The sequence below is a fragment of the Rhinolophus sinicus genome, linkage group LG03 (genome assembly GCF_036562045.2).
Source record: "Rhinolophus sinicus isolate RSC01 linkage group LG03, ASM3656204v1, whole genome shotgun sequence".
NCBI classification, from domain to species: Eukaryota; Metazoa; Chordata; class Mammalia; order Chiroptera; family Rhinolophidae; genus Rhinolophus; species Rhinolophus sinicus.
The window spans coordinates 1,172,279-1,187,582 of record NC_133753.1 but is presented as its reverse complement, the minus strand read 5'-3'; the positions used below and the strand labels follow the sequence as shown (position 1 = coordinate 1,187,582).

General features: G+C 61.4%; 1 protein-coding gene across 2 annotated transcripts in view; it reads left to right on the top strand.

Moving 5' to 3' along the window:
• Positions 1-969: 969 nt before the first annotated feature.
• The window catches only part of ADSS1 (adenylosuccinate synthase 1), a 19,555-nt gene continuing 5,220 nt past the window's right edge, over positions 970-15,304 (top strand). The window contains exons 1-8 of one of the 2 annotated variants that reach the window (XM_074326799.1): positions 970-1,281; positions 9,010-9,112; positions 11,459-11,521; positions 12,064-12,114; positions 12,429-12,495; positions 14,125-14,232; positions 14,335-14,416; positions 15,118-15,244. In XM_074326799.1, the coding sequence (XP_074182900.1) occupies positions 1,090-1,281; positions 9,010-9,112; positions 11,459-11,521; positions 12,064-12,114; positions 12,429-12,495; positions 14,125-14,232; positions 14,335-14,416; positions 15,118-15,244 (793 nt within the window). In that variant the 5' untranslated portion in view covers positions 970-1,089. Of the gene's footprint in view, positions 1,282-8,061; positions 8,231-9,009; positions 9,113-11,458; positions 11,522-12,063; positions 12,115-12,428; positions 12,496-14,124; positions 14,233-14,334; positions 14,417-15,117; positions 15,245-15,304 lie in introns of those variants that run through there. The other variant, XM_074326800.1, reaches the window with a different exon arrangement.

The window sequence follows — 15,304 nt, the reverse complement described above, 5'->3', positions numbered from 1 at the left end:
AAACCTGGGGTCCACTTTCTTCCTCCTGGGGACTATCTGGTCTCCCTCTCTGCAGCCTGGGAGCTCCAGGCTGCTCTGCACCAAAACCCCAGGGTGGGAAAGAGCGGTGGGGCTCCCAGCCCTGGCCTGAATGCCTAAGAGGGCACCGTTGCCCCCAGAGGACCATGGGTGTCCCCGTCTGCCAACTATGTATGGGGCTAGCCTAGCCAAGCCAGAGTCCACTTGGAAGGGGTGTGTATGTGGCTGGGCCATCCAGTGCGCCCAGCTCAGAACACAGGAGCCCAGCAGACCATCACACAACCTCTCTGGGTACCCAGTCCCTCCACAGGCCTGAGCAGGAAAGGTCTGGTGTGGGGCATTTCGAAGACCCTGGCAGCTCCCCTGCCCGGCCAGGTTACCCTGACAGCACGGGTCGGTCCCTTCTCCCTGGACTCAGGCCCTTGAGAACCGAGCGCCCCACAGCGTGCCCTATGCCAACGCCGGCCCCTGCTGCGTGTGCGGGGAGAGGGGAACACGCTGTGCTCTCCCTCCCTCCCTCCTCCTCTCCCTCCCTCCCCCCTCCCCCTCCTCTCTCTCTCTCTCTCTCTCTCTCTCTCTCTCCCCCCTCCCTCCCCCCCGCGGCCAGCAGAGGGCGCGCGCGCCGGTTCAGGGAACCTGGGTTCACTACGGGTCAGGTGCGCGCCCTTAGCCCCTCCGCATGCGTACCCCCCAGGTGGGGCGCAGAGAGGAAGCTCCTCTTTTGCAAGGCGCACTCCGCCCGGGAGGGGACCTCCACAGTTCCTGGGACCCCGCGGTGGGTTCGCTGCGCCCAGGCCTGCCCCTGGGCGGGGGCCGCGAACGTCCTGGTTACGTTCATGGGGCGCCCTGCCCAGTCCCGCGGGAGGGACCCCGGAGCGCGTCGCCAATCTTTGTGCCCCCAAAGCGCCCGGCCCACCTCAGCTCCCGGCGGCGGCGGGGGCGGGACCAGCGGCCGGAGGTCAGCGGGCGTCACGGGGCCCGCCCCCGCCCCCGGCGGGCGCCTTTTAATGGCGGGGGCGCGCGGGCCGGCGGGCTTTCGGGCGGCCCAGCGCAGCGGACGAGCCAAGCAGCATGTCGGCGACTCGAGCCTCCAACGACCGGCCCCCTGGCGCGGGCGGCGTCAAACGGGGGCGGCTGCAGCAGGAGACGGCGACCACCGGCTCCCGGGTGACTGTGGTGCTGGGCGCACAGTGGGGGGACGAGGGCAAAGGCAAGGTGGTGGACCTGCTGGCCACGGACGCCGATATCATCAGCCGCTGCCAGGTGCGCCAGGGCGGTCCCCCACCCAGACAGACCCAGCACCCCCCCAGTCCTCCCACCCAGACTCCGACACGCCTCTTGGAGTCTTTACCTCCGCGGACACCTTCCCAGCAGCCACCCCCACCCACTCCAACACCCACTCAGGCGCTCCCACTTGCCTCCCTGCACGAGACACCCCTCCCCCACTCCCGCCCCCAGGAACCCCTCCTTCTCCGCCCAGCCCCAGCCCCCACCCCTGCAGTGGGCCAGGGCCGAGCTATAAATACAAGAGTTGCTGAGTTGGGGACACCCGATCCTCAGGGGGTGGGTGGGGAGTCTCATGGGTGTGACGCTGGGCCCTTCAGTGGGGGAGGGTGGTGGGGACCTCAGCTCCCCTGAGGGTCTCCAGGACACCCATCCTCATTCTGTCTGGGATGGGACTGGCTGACTCTGCAAAGGGTTCATGTACCCAGAGAGGGCTGGGGCGGGGGTCGCTGGGGGCCAGCGAGGCCTCTCTGGGAGGGGGTGACCTGAGGGGTCTACCAAGAGGGGGCAGAGGTGAGGGCATGATTGTGGGGAGGACATGAAAGAAGGCAGAGCAAGGACAGGAGGGGCCTGGCTGGACGCAGGGAGAGGGAGGAAGCACGGACCTCTCGGCCAGGGTGACCAGTGGCTGGCAGTACCATGGAGGAGGCAGGCACAGGCTTTGTCCCCTGAGGGCCCAGGGTAGGGCCTCTGCCAGCTGCAGGCTGCTCTCAGCGCCCTCTGTTCTGATGGACCCTGGGCGCTCCCTGGGGGCCACTGCCCCATGCCAGGGCCACCAAGCCTCATGTGCTATGTGGGCTGACCTAGAGCTTGGTTGCAAAGGGTTGGCTTTGGGGTGTCTGCATTGGAACTACTGGGGTTTGCTGCCCAAAATGGCGTAGGGGCACCCGCCGAGCTCCTTCGCCCTGGTTCTGTGGTCCGGAGGCTGGGGCTTAGAGCCCCCTGAGAAGCTGGTGGGCCCAGTGCCCACTTGGCTGGGGAAAACCTCAACAGCGGGACCACTCCTGCTGGATGCTGACAGTGGGTTCCTTGGGAGGTGCTCCCAAGGGTCTCCCACCCTGTCTCTGTTCTAAGCCACGGAAAGCAAGCTCACCCCCACCCCTGAGAGCCCCAGGTGCCAGAGGCACCCTCAGGACCCCTGCTGTGTGCGTGAGGGGCCTGCGTGTGGTCAGGCGGCTGCCATCCCTGTGCCCTCCTGCCCCCAGCACAGAGCACTCCCTCCTCCGCCTGTGTACCCCAGTGAGCCCATGACCCTCTGCGTAAACCGCCCGCTCTGGTCAGCCCATCTCCCCTCCTCGAAGTGACTTTGCAGTTAGTTACTCTTGAAACCCACCTCTTGACGCCACCACCGCCTCTCCTGGCTGTGGAGACGGCTCTGGAGCAGAGCTCTCCCTGCTCTGCCACCTGGGTCAGCAGGCCAGCCCTGCCCACTCCTGTCACTTGAAAGAGCTGCAGGTGGAACCAGCCACTGGGGGGGCAGGCTGGGGCCGAGTCCCATGTGGGTGGCTGCCTGAAAGGGCTACAGCCAGCCAGCCCCGGTGACTGGGTCACCTGGCCTGTCACCTGGGCTCGGGGCCATCCTGAATGGCGGCTGCCCCCACGGCTGCCCTCTCTTTTACCCGCATCTCAGTCGTACGGGGCCTGTGGCCGGCCTGCACCCTAGGAGCCCCAGCACCTTCCTTACCATCCGGTCTTCGGCCTTCAGTTCCTCCTGCCGTTCTCTTCGCCTCCAGGACCCGTTTCCAGGGCAGCCTCTCCTCCTCGCGGACCATTGACTGCTGACCTGATGTCATGTGTCCCGGTCCCTGCCACAGCTCCCATGCCTTCTTACCCTCAACAGCAGCCCTTCCCAGCCGGCACTCAGGGGCTGTGGGCGGCTCTTGTACCTCCCCAGCACAGGCACCCTCCTGCCCCAGTGCCACCTTCCTTCTCTCCTTACCCCCCGCTTGCCCCCAGGGCTGGGCTGTGGCCGTGCCCACCTGCGCCTTTCCTCTTTGTGGGCTTCCTGCTGTGGCCACCTCACAGTGACCCTGAGACCATCATCGGCCACCCCATGCTGGTGTTCTCTGTGCTCTCTGCTGGGATACGAGGACCATGCCTTCTGGGAGTCCCTGCCCCTCCACTGCCTGGCTCCCCCTTTCTGTGCCTCGTTCCTGCTGCCTGACCCTACCCCCAGGCCCAGGCAGGAGCTAAGGGCCTGCCCACCTCACTGGCCGTCGCAGTCTCCCCCGCTGCACCCTGTCCCCAGCCTGGAGGTGTCCCCAGGTCTACAGTAGCCAGTCGCTCACTTCCAGCAGTACCCCCATGTCCAGAGTTACCTTCATCAGAGGCTTCTGACCACCGAGGCAGGATTTAGAACCCACCCCTCCAACTGCAGTGAGGGCATCACCAGGGCTCAGTGTGCCCTCCGGGCTCAGTACAGGGCACCCTGCTGGGTTTTTCTTAGTTTCTACAGGAGCTTTCATGCTACCACCCCCTCTGGCAGGGCTGTGTCCATCCGAGTTCCCCTGTGAAGGGCCACAGGCTGGTGGTGGAGAGCTATGGTGATGTGCAAAGTGGCCTCACTCACCGAGGGCCATGTCCTGCAGCTTGTCGGTGCCCTGGGGTCTCTCTCCAAGGGGACTATTGGGAAACACGTCACCATGTCCCCCAGGCTGGTCCAGGGACCTCTAGGGACAGAGGGGCCCAGAATGCCTGGTGTTGCTTCCAGAAGCAGGCTTCCCTCCACATCTGCACCCTCAGATGGCACTGGTCACCTGGTGGAGAGCAGCTCCTGGTTTGGGTTGAATGAATGAGTGGCAGGAACCTGCTGGTGGTGCCAGACCACGTGGAGCCCTGCATCGCTGGGGGGCTGCCAGCTTCACCAGAAGGGGTCCAGGCATCTCCGCCCTGAGCGCAGGCTGGCTGCATGGAATGCACCATCCTGATGAAACCTACCCTCTCCCGACCACCCACGGCCTCTGAGGGGCTGTCAGCCCCGCCCTGCGCTCATCTCTCTGCTCCCTTTGTCCGCTCATCCTGCACACGGAGGTGGGAGAGCTGGTCCCTCCCTAGACAGGAGATCACGCCCCTCAGCCCCCAGTGCTGATGACAGGGTACTGGCAAGGGGCTGCATCACAGGAGAAAGGCCAGGCGGGCACCTCCCTGGGAACCTGCTGAGTAGGCGCTGTGTGACCTAAGGAGCCGTTCTGAGCAGTGTGATACCTGTGTGGAGGGGGGAGCTGCTTCCTGAGTGGGTCATGTGGGTGGGGCACCTGGCAGGTCAGAGGGCAGTGGGGGGCCTCCAGGCACATAGCGGGGTACGAGGGGCAAGGGCTGTGAAAGGGGCCAGGCACAGGACACATACGCTGTTTCCCCGAAAATAAGACCTAGCCGGACAATCAGCTCTAATGCGTCTTTTGGAGCAAACATTAATATTACACCCGGTCTTATTTTACTATAATATTTACTATCCTATAAGACCCTGTCTTATATTAACGTTTTCTCCAAAAGACACATTAGAGCTGATTGTCCAGATAGGTCTTATTTTGGGGGAAACACGGTATTAGAGAGCAAGGCTGTGGACACACGTGGGGGACAAGGCTCACAGAGTACACTCCTTCCCGAGAACCCCGCTGGTGTTGAACGTGAGGGCAAGGAGGAGTGTGGAGAGGCACCCCCTTGGGGACATTGGGGTTGGGTCTCAGGGCTGCATGACCCTTGGGGTGCCTAGGAGGATGGCAGAGGCCACACAAGGCAGCCAGGCTCTCTAGATGTAGGGTGGGGGTGGGGGAGCACTCGGGTGTGTTGCATGGCCCAACGTCACCACTCAGGGTCTCTGGGGACAAGCTGTGCATGAAGCTGAGCCCAGGCCCGCCATCCCTGGCCCCAAGGAGGGGGGCTGTTCAGATGCCTGCAGGGCCAGGAAGTTCAGAGCTGGTCAGATTCCCCAGTGGGCTTGGTCCTGTTACTGGGTCCGGGAGTGTTATAGCTGCCCTATCTTAGATCCCTGCCAGGGAGGCAGCTGGCATCCACTGGGGACTTTGAGTGACTGACCAGGCCGGGCAGAGGCAATGAAGGTGGCTTCAGCCCCCGGAGGGGCTTAGACCTGTGCCTGACCGCAGGCTCCAGCACAGAGGGGAGACGCCTGAGGGGCTGGTGCTAAGGCCCACCTCTGTGCCCCACCCCCGTTGACAGGGCCGTTCTCCCAGGGGCATGGAAGTGGGTGCTGCTGAGCAGACGGGGAGGCTGAGGGCTGGAAATCAGCGCTGCCCCGAGGTCCCAGGACAGTCCTGGCTCACTATCACAGGGCACTGGGCACACCGCCTCTGGAGCCTGCCTACCTGGGACAGAGGCAGAGAGCAGCCCAGGAGGAGAGAGCCACTCCTCAGAGGCCTGAATAGTCCTTTTCATGTCTCATGGGGACCCTGGGTAAGTGCCCTCTCCACGTGGTTTTCCAAACCAGCCCACAGCCTGAGTGCACAGAGCCGCACCCCTAGCCAACAGATGCCCTCTGGCCTGGCTGTCCTTGGGCCTGCAGACAGCAGCCAGGCCAAAGCCTGAGGACAGGACAGTGGGTGGAATGGCCCAGCTGCCACCTCGCCATAGCCCGTGTGCAGCCAGGGGAGTGCAGACCAGGATCTCTGGTGGTCGGCAGGCCCTGGGCTCAGCATTGGGTTGGCTCATGCCCCTGGGAATGGACTGTGGCCTGATGCCTGGGCCCTGCAGCTGGCAGAGGTCATTTGATGCCCACTGGTCCACAATGGCCTGTGCCTGTTCCTAGGCACCCATGTTTACCCCAAACAAAGGTGGGGCTGTGCTCAGAGGCGCTTCATGCCTGCCTGTGTATCCTCGGGCCAGCAGACACTGGCACTGGGCGCTCAGCAGGAGAGAAAGGCAGGGTGTCTGGGCTTCTCTGGCCCCCAGCCTGGCAGGCAGGACTCTGGTGGGCAAATGTGTGGCATCCGGAGGGACAGTGTCTGCAGGGAGGCAGGCTGGCCTGTGCTCTGCTGCAAACGCCCTTTCTGGGGACCTCGGTTTCCCCATCTGTCTGTGGATGCCATGCCTCCCGGGCTGCCCCTCCTATGGCAAAGGCGATTGTAGTGTGACCATGGGTAGAGAACCTCGCTGAGGGAACTCACTGCCCATGTACCCAGACGAGGGCAGAGCAAGGATGGGGTCTCTGGGAGGGCAGTGATCCCACAGCCCAGGGCTGTCAGTCACGTGTGGGCTGTCTGAATTCCCAGCCTCCTGATGGACTGAACCAGCACCCCAGGGCGGGGCTCGGGTCTGCTGGTAGTGCCACTGACCATTCTTTTTTTTTTTTTTTTAAGATTTTATTGGGGCCGGCCCGGTGGCTCAGGCGGTTAGAGCTCCATGCTCCTAACTCCAAAGTCTGCCGGTTCGATTCCCACATGGGCCAGTGGGCTCTCAACCACAAGGTTGCCGGTTCAACTCCTCGACTCCCGCAAGGGATGGTGGGCAGCGCCCCCTGCAACTAAGATTGAACATGGCACCTTGAGCTGAGCTGCTGATGAGCTCCCGGATGGCTCAGTTGGTTGGAGCTCGTCCTCTCAACCACAAGGTTGCCGGTTCAACTCCCACAAAAGGGATGGTGGGCTGTGCCTCCTGCAACTAGCAACGGCAACTGGACCTGGAGCTGAGCTGCGCCCTCCACAACTAAGACTGAAAGGACAACCACTTGACTTGGAAAAAAGTCCTGGAAGTACACACTGTTCCCCTTCCTCAATAAAATCTTTTTTTTTTTTTTTTTAAAGATTTTACTGGGGAAGCGGAACAGGACTTTATTGGGGAACGGTGTGTACTTCCAGGACTTTTTTCCAAGTCAAGTGGTTGTCCTTTCAATCTCAGTTGTGGAGGGTGCTGTTCAGCTTCAAGTTGTTGTCCTTTCAGTCTTAGTTGTGGAGGGCGCAGCTCAGCTCCAGGTCCAGTTACCATTGCTAGTTGCAGGGGGAGCAGCCCACCATCCCTTGCGGGCCGCGAGGAGTTGAACTGGCAACCTTGTGGTTGAGAGCCCACTGGCCCATGTGGGAATCGAACCGGCAGCCTTCGGAGTTAGGAGCATGGAGCTCTAACCGCCTGAGCCACCGGGCCGGCCCACCACCGACCATTCTGATGGTCGAGGCTGAGTCCCTGGCCTCGCTCCCCCACCCCACACCTCACCCACATCAGCCCCTCCATCTCCCCTCCGGCAGCTTCTGGGGTGGACCACCAGGTTCACCTCCCAGCGTCATCTCCATCCTCAGTCCCCAAGGCCTGGGGCCACTGCCGACCCTGGCTCATGGGGCATCCCTTCTCGGTTCCCACACCCCTGCTGCCCCCTTTGTCCTCCGGCTTCCCCTGTTTCTTGTGCAGTTCCCACAACCAAGCACCTGGAATTCCCAGGTCCCCTCAGCCCCTGCTGGTCATGGGGTGCCTGGGGAAGCAGCAGGCCCACCCTCGGGAGCCAAGCTGTGGGACACCCAGATGGCGGTGACCCCAGGAGTCTGAGTGGGCAGACCTGTCGTGCATGGCCTCCACACCCTGGGTCGGTGGCACTGGGGACAGGCCCAGAGAGGCCTCCTGCATGCGTGTCATAAGTGGGACCCCTGGTAGAATTGGTTTTCAGCAGGGCCTGGAGGGCAGAGCAGGCAGGGGGAGTAGGAGGTGGGCAAGAGGCCCAGGAGGGAGTGCCCCTGGCCCGGGCCTGCTGGCATCTGCCCTTTGCTGCCCTCAGCTGCCCCCGCGCCGCCTGGCTGGGCTGCTTCGGTGGAGCTGGGAGACTAGCCATGCGTGAGGAGCAGGTGCTCCTGGTGGGGGTGGAGCCCCACCTTTCTGGGCCCTGCAGGGTGGCAGAGGCCCCACTAGCCTGCAGCCCACCACCCCTCTGCAAGGCAGGAGGATGGCAGGGTGTGGCAGCACGGAGGCCCAGGGAGACACAGGCAGGAAGGTGGGGACGGGCCAGGCCAGGCTCCAAGGTCCTGGGGACAGAGCAGGCACAGTGAGGGGGCACCAGCAAGCTTGTGTCCCTCCCTGGGGGGATGAGGAGGGCCCAGGGATCCATGCCCTGGGGGGCACAATGCCCTCCAGTGGTGGGAAGTGGGGCTTCAGGCTAGCCATCCCTCTGCCACTGGGCCTTCCTGGGGCTCCCCCCACCCCAGCTCTGGCCCCAACCCACTGTTAGCACAAGACCCATCACGAGGAAAGCCTGTGGCCTGTGTGTCCCTCAGAACAGGTTGGCCTCAAAATTGTGTTTTCTTTCTTCGTACGTGGGAGGCGTGGGCCCGAAGGGAGGAGTCCCAGCCGAGGCGGTGAGGTGCTCAGGCCCCACGGCCCGTGATGGGACCTGTCCCCCTCAGCTGTCTGCCACCGTGCAGCTTGGGCCCTGGGGCCTGAGTGTATGCTTTCCGGGAGGGTTGGGGCCCTCATTCCTACATCAGAGGAGGGACCCCGGGAGGGGCTCCGAGTGTCCCACCTTCAGGGTCCTACACTGAGACCCCTCCTTTGGACGTTGATATGTGCCCACGAGCCTGGGTGTTGGAACCAGCCCCTGCGGTGCTCACCCAGCACAGCCCAGATGCACGTCAGAGCCGACCACTGCGCCAGGTTGCCCAGGTCCACGTGTGGACTCGGGACAGAGCCGCCACCCACAGGCGTCTCCTGAACCCCTGCTGTGGTGGGTGGCCCAGGCCCGGGCTCCTGGACACTCAGCCAGATTTCTGTTCCCAGGGGGGCAACAACGCTGGACACACCGTGGTGGTGGACGGCAAGGAGTATGATTTCCACCTTCTGCCCAGTGGCATCATCAACACCAAGGCCATCTCCTTCATTGGTGAGTGCCAGGCGCTCTGCGGGAATCACGCCCCGCGCCACCAGGAGCCTGTCCTCAGCCTGTGCGGCAGGTGGGGGCGCCAGGGCCAGAGGGAGAGGGGGCAGCGGCCGGCGGAGCTCCCAGACTCCCCGAGGGCACTGAGCAGGCCTGCGTACGTGCCTGTCTGTGCAAGTCTGCACGTGTGTGCGCTTGTGCACACCTATGAGTGAGCATGCCTGCACGTGTGTGCGCTTGTGCACACCTATGAGTGAGCATGCCTGCACGTGTGTGTGGGGGTGTGATGGGCCTGGCTTTCTGCTGTGTGAATGGAGCCAAGCCCGTGAGGGGGCGCTGTGCTTTTCCTGTCCCCTGCGTGAGGGTCAATGCTCCCCTCTGCAGCCCCCTGCCCCCAACCCTCACCCTCACCCTCTCTGCAGGCACCTGTGACATTTTAGTGCCCCTGACAGACAGTCACCTCCAGGACTGTGAGGATCTCTCCCTCTCTTCTCTGTCTCCCTGTCTCCCTCTCTATCTCTGTCTCTCTTCCTATCTCTCCCTCCCTCCCTCTGTGTGTGTATTTCTCTCCCCCCCCCCCCCATGTTGACAGGGCCTGACTGCCCATCCTGGCCTCAGCTCCTAGCCTCCCTTGCTCAGAGATGCTTTCTCTGGTCCCCAGGCCCATAGGACGTGCTCTCAGAACTTCCAGTACTTTTCCTTCTGGCTCTTTCCATGACTCACCACACTCGTGACCCTTCTGCACCCTCCCTCACTGCCCAGGAAGTGGAGGCTGCAGGGCAGGAGTGTGCCCGGTGATGGCACAGGGTCCGGCTCCCTGCAAGTGAGACAGGAAGGGGACTGGGTGAGGGGCCGCATGCAGTCGGGTGAGCAGGGACGCCGTGTGTCTTCTCCATGTGCGTGCAGACTCGGGCCCCAGCAGTGGGTGAGGACATGCGGTGACAACCTGCAGTTCACATTGGGGACCCAGCCTGTGGCCCCAGCCTGGGCCTGGCAGGGTAGGGTCCTGCTGCAGGAAGCCCCTCAATGTCAGCCTGTCTGCTGGAGCCCCGCTTGCCAAGGAGGGTGCTCTGCTGGGTCTCGGGGGAACTGAGGACAGGTCAAGCCGGGCAGGCACCAGGGAGCATCGGTTAGTGTCGCCAGACGGTGCCCGACACAGGCTTAGCTGTGCGGACTGCCGGAGCTCACACAGCTGTTCTCAGCTTTTGGACTCCCCAGGCCCTTCCCACGTGATCATTTCAGGACGCATGGCATTTAGGTGACCTTTTGTGCTTGGTGTGGCTTGCGTAGTCTCTGAGTCACTCCCATCTGCACTCATGCCCTGCTTTCCTTGGTCCAGCCTGTGCCACTGCCAGCCCCAGCAGGGACCAGTGCAGGAGACGGTGGCCCAGCCTGGCACCTTGTGGTCTTGGAGGAAAGGGCCCTGCTCAGCTTCACCTGGACCCACACGAGCATGCTGGGTGACCTTGGGCTGCTGTGCCCCTGTGGGTGCTGCTGCAGTTTCATGTAGACGGGGCAGCACAGCTCCTGGGGGCCTGCTGGACCCTGGGAGGGGTTGGGGCTTCGTCACACCTCTCTCCCACTGTCAGGCCATTGAAATAAATCGTGATGCTTCATTGGGGCAGAATTCATGTGCCATGAAGTTCACTCACAGCTGTGCAGCCGTCATTGCAACTCAGTGTTAGAGCACTGTCGTCACCTGAGAGACCCCCATGTCATGCTGGTCGTCCCCCTCCCACCCAGCCCCGCCACCCCCTCTACTCTGTAAATGCTTCAGGCTGGGTTGTTTCATTTGGGCCCTTTCTCTTATTGTGGTAAAATACACTTAACACAAATGTACCATCTTAGCCATTTTAAATGCACAGCTCAGTGGCATTAAGCACTTTCACTGTTGTGTGACCATCCCTACCATCCGTCTCCAGAACTTTCTCATCCTGCAAATCTGAACCTCTGTCCCCATTAAACACTCACTGCCCAGCCCCTCCTCCCCCGGCCCGGCCCCACCATCTACTTCCTGCCTCTGTGGACCTGAATCCTTGAGGGACCTCATATAAGTGGATCACACAGCATTTGTCCCTCTGTGTCTGCCTTATTTCCCTTTATATAGTGTCCTCAGGTCCACGTGTGCCATCGCAGGTGTCAGAGTCCGTCCTCTTTAAGGCTGGGTGACGTCCCAGTGTGTGGCTGGACCCCATTGGTTTACTCACTCATCTGTGGTGGACACTGGGTGGCGTCCACGTCTTAGCTGTTGTGAATGGTGCCGCTGTGAGCGTGGGGTGCAGATTCCATGCCATTTTAAATACGAGGCCCAGTGTCTGTGATACAGTTCAGTCTCATGTCTGTGTATTACAGGCAACGGAGTGGTTGTCCATTTACCAGGCTTGTTTGAAGAAGCAGAAAAGAATGAGAAGAAAGGTAGGTCCCAGTGCCCGTGGGGGTGCCCTGTCCCAGCCTCTGAGTGTCTTTAGCGGCCGTGTTGGCTGGCACCTTGCTGTGCATTTTCTCTGGTGGGCCAACCCTGCCTCCAGGAAAGGACATGGTTCCTGGGGCTCCTTGGGTACAGGAGGCAGGTAGGCAGTGACTGAGGCCACCAGCAGGGCATCCGGGTGGTCGGACCCTGAGAGGGTGTCCAGAGTCAGGCTGCCCACGGAGCAGCAGCCCTGAGACCCGAGAGGGTCCGTGGAGGAAGCAGAGGCTCAGCCTCAGGGTCCAAGTTCATGGAAGGTGGGCACTTGGCCCTGGGACACTGCAGGTGGCCAGACAGAGGCCCTGGGGAGGTGTTGCTGGGCTACCTGGGGGATGGGCCTGAGACCCCCAGTGGGGAGACTACCGGGTGTGGGGGGACCTGTCACTTGCCACATGCCAGGGTGACCATGGAAGCCTCTTGCAGGGTAGGGGGTGAGGGGGGGAGCTGGGTAGGGGGCCCGCCTGGCCCTCACCTGTGCCTGTTGCCGCAGGCCTCAAGGACTGGGAGAAGAGGCTTGTCATCTCTGACCGAGCCCACCTCGGTGAGTGGCAGCGCCGCCTGCCCGCCCCCTGCATGCTGACCCCACCATGGCCCTCCTCCCTGGCTGCACAGCCCACAGAGCTCCACATGGCCGTCCTGGGCAAGTGGTTGGGCCACTGTCCCCATGGCAGACGGGAAAACTGAGGCCCAGGGGGCCTCACAGTCACACATGAGTTGGTGGGGATCAGAGGCCGGATTCCAGTTTGTCCCCTTTCAAACTGGCCCACTGCTCTGCGACGGTCCGGGTGCAGCAGGGGTGGTCTGTAACCCTCTGTCTGCTTCTCTCACTCCCGGCACCCTCACCTGGCCCTGCAGTGTTTGATTTTCACCAGGCAGTGGACGGGCTCCAGGAGGTGCAGCGGCAAGCCCAGGAGGGGAAGAAGTGAGTACCAGTGGTTCTCTTGGCTGCTTAGTCCCCTAGGTAGTGCCCTGGGGGTGTATGCCATCCAGTGTGACAGGAGGGGAACCTGGATCCCCTCAAAGCGTCTGGAGAACAGCCGCATTGGCCCCTGTAGCCCGAATGCACTGCCTCTCCCCAGCTCACCCCTAGGAACGCATGTGCTGTCGCTTACGTGCCATGCTCACTGCCGCTGCTGGCATCCCCGGCCAGCCTCGACCCCACCCACAGCCCCAGCCCCACACGCGCCCCAATCCTGCCCCACCAGCACCTGACGCTCATACACTTTGCCCCCAAGGATATTTGTTCCAATGAGCTGGGACTGTGGTTCACAGAGCCAGGAAGGGGTGACACAGACGAGCATGCACGGCGCACACACACGTGCACACATACGCAAACTCACACTAACACATGCACATATGCAGTCGGATGATGAAGTTCGCAAACTCATCCTAGAAAAAGTGCTCCATCCCTCAGTGCTGAATATCACTACAGTCACCTTCGAAATACTCTCCTTGGGAAGTTATGCACTGATGCCAGCGCCTAGTCCACCCTTCAAAGCAATTTTGGGACTCTTTCTGGAATGGCCATCAGATCTGTCATCGTATTACCCTTGATGTCCTGAATGTCATCAAAATGTCTTCCTTTCAATATTTCCTTTATCTTTGGGTAAAGAAAGAAGTCATTGGGGGCCAGATCAGGTGAGCAGGGAGGGTGTTCCAATACAGTTACTTGTTTACTGGTTAAAAACTCCCGCACAGATAGTGCCGTGTGAGCTGGTGCATTGTCGTGATGTAAGAGCCATGGATTGTTGGCGAAAAGTTCAGGTCATTTTGCTCTAACTTTCTCATGCAGCATTTTCAGCACTTCCAAATAGTAAACTTGGGTAACTGTTTGTCCAGTTGGTACAAATTCATAGTGAATAATCCCTCTGATAGCAAAAAAGGCTAGCAACAAGTTCGCAAACTTAATTGTCAGACCTAGTACACACATGTGCACATATGCGCTTACTCACACTTTGCACATGTGTGCACTCATGTCACTACACACGTGCACTCATGTATGTGTGCACATACACGTGTGTGCATGCTAACACGCTTGCATGTACACATGGTCTCACACATGTTGACACTAACACATTGTTCACATGAACACAAGTATGCACACACACACATGCACACATGTGCACACTCATGTTTTTACACTCGTGCACACACTCACATGCCTGTGCACACACACACATGCGCTGTGCAGGGTGGGCACAGCTGGCTCCCAGTCCAAGGAAGCAGTGTCCCCAGTGTCAGTCAAGAGGGGCGCTTGGGCAGAATACAGACGGGATGGGAGGCCCCATGGGCACTGGGTCCCAGATGGAGGTGGTGAGATGAGGGGAGGGTTAGTTTGGGGCCCAGAACCATCTGCCACTGCCCAGTCCCTGGGTCCCTGAGAGCTGGCAATTCGAGGACGCTGGTCGGTCCTCATAGCCGCCCAGCCCCTGGATGCTGCTGCTGGGGAGGCGCCAGACATGTCACCCAGGGGTGGAAACGGGTCTGGGGGGCTGGCCAGGGACCCCAAGTTCCCAGGCGGGCTCCCATGCTCACAGCCGCTCCCTCTCAGCATCGGCACCACCCGGAAGGGGATTGGACCAGCCTACGCGTCCAAAGCGGCCCGCACCGGCCTGCGCATCTGTGACCTGCTGTCGGACTTCGATGAGTTTTCCGCCAGGTACCTGCCTGCCCACAGCCCCAGGGAGCCCCCCACCCCTAGTGAGGAGGGGCTTGGGGATCCAGCAGAAACGAGGGGTCCCAGTCACTGTCACCTCTGCAGATTCAAGAACCTGGCCCATCAGCACCAGTCCATGTTCCCCACTTTGGAAATAGACGTTGAAGGTCAACTCAGAAGGCTCAAGGTAGAGCTGGGGCGGCCGGGCAGCGTGTGGTTCTGATGACTAGCCCACATCCCTTGAACACGCACGGAGCGCACCCATTGCAGGGCATTATTACTGGGTGGCTGGCCTTCTTGGGGACCATGGCCGGCTGTGGTCAGCCAGGTCTTAGGAGGCTGGGCTTACCTGCCTGGCCCAGCCCTCACTTCCTCTCTGGGGAAGGTACTCAGGACGTGCTGGGGAAGGGAGGCCGGCACTGTCCTATCTGCGACAGTAGGTAAAGGTGAGAGGGGCAGGTGGGGTTGGGGACAGGATGATGTCAGCGCAGAGCCCTTCTGGAAGTTTCCAAGGTTAGGATCCTGCTCCAGCCCTTATCTAGGGCCGTAAATGAGAACAGGGACGGACTGACAGGGAAACCAGTCATACTGGATTAGGACCCACCCTAGTGACCTCATTTGAACTTGAATTACCTCCAAATACAGCCCCACTCTGAGGTCCTGGGGGTTAGGCCTTCAATATATGAATTGGGGGGACACACTTCACCCCGTTGTAGTCACTAAGGCCAGTGCTGAGTGTCAAGGTCAAGACCCGGATGGGGTCATGTTTGCAGACCAGGCCCCTTGCTGGGAAGGATCGTGCTGGCTGAGCCAGGCTGTCAGTAGGAGGCAGGAGCTGGGGGGGCCGTGCCCAGCCCCCACCCGCAGCAGCGTTCCTCCTTCTCCCAGGGCTTTGCCGAGCGGATCCGGCCGATGGTCCGAGATGGTGTCTACTTCATGTACGAGGCGCTCCACGGCCCCCCCAAGAAAATCCTCGTGGAGGGTGCCAACGCAGCCCTGCTGGACATTGATTTCGGTGCGTCCCGACCAGCTGATCCCAACGCTCCTCCCGCTGTGTCTGCCGGGCCCGGGGCAT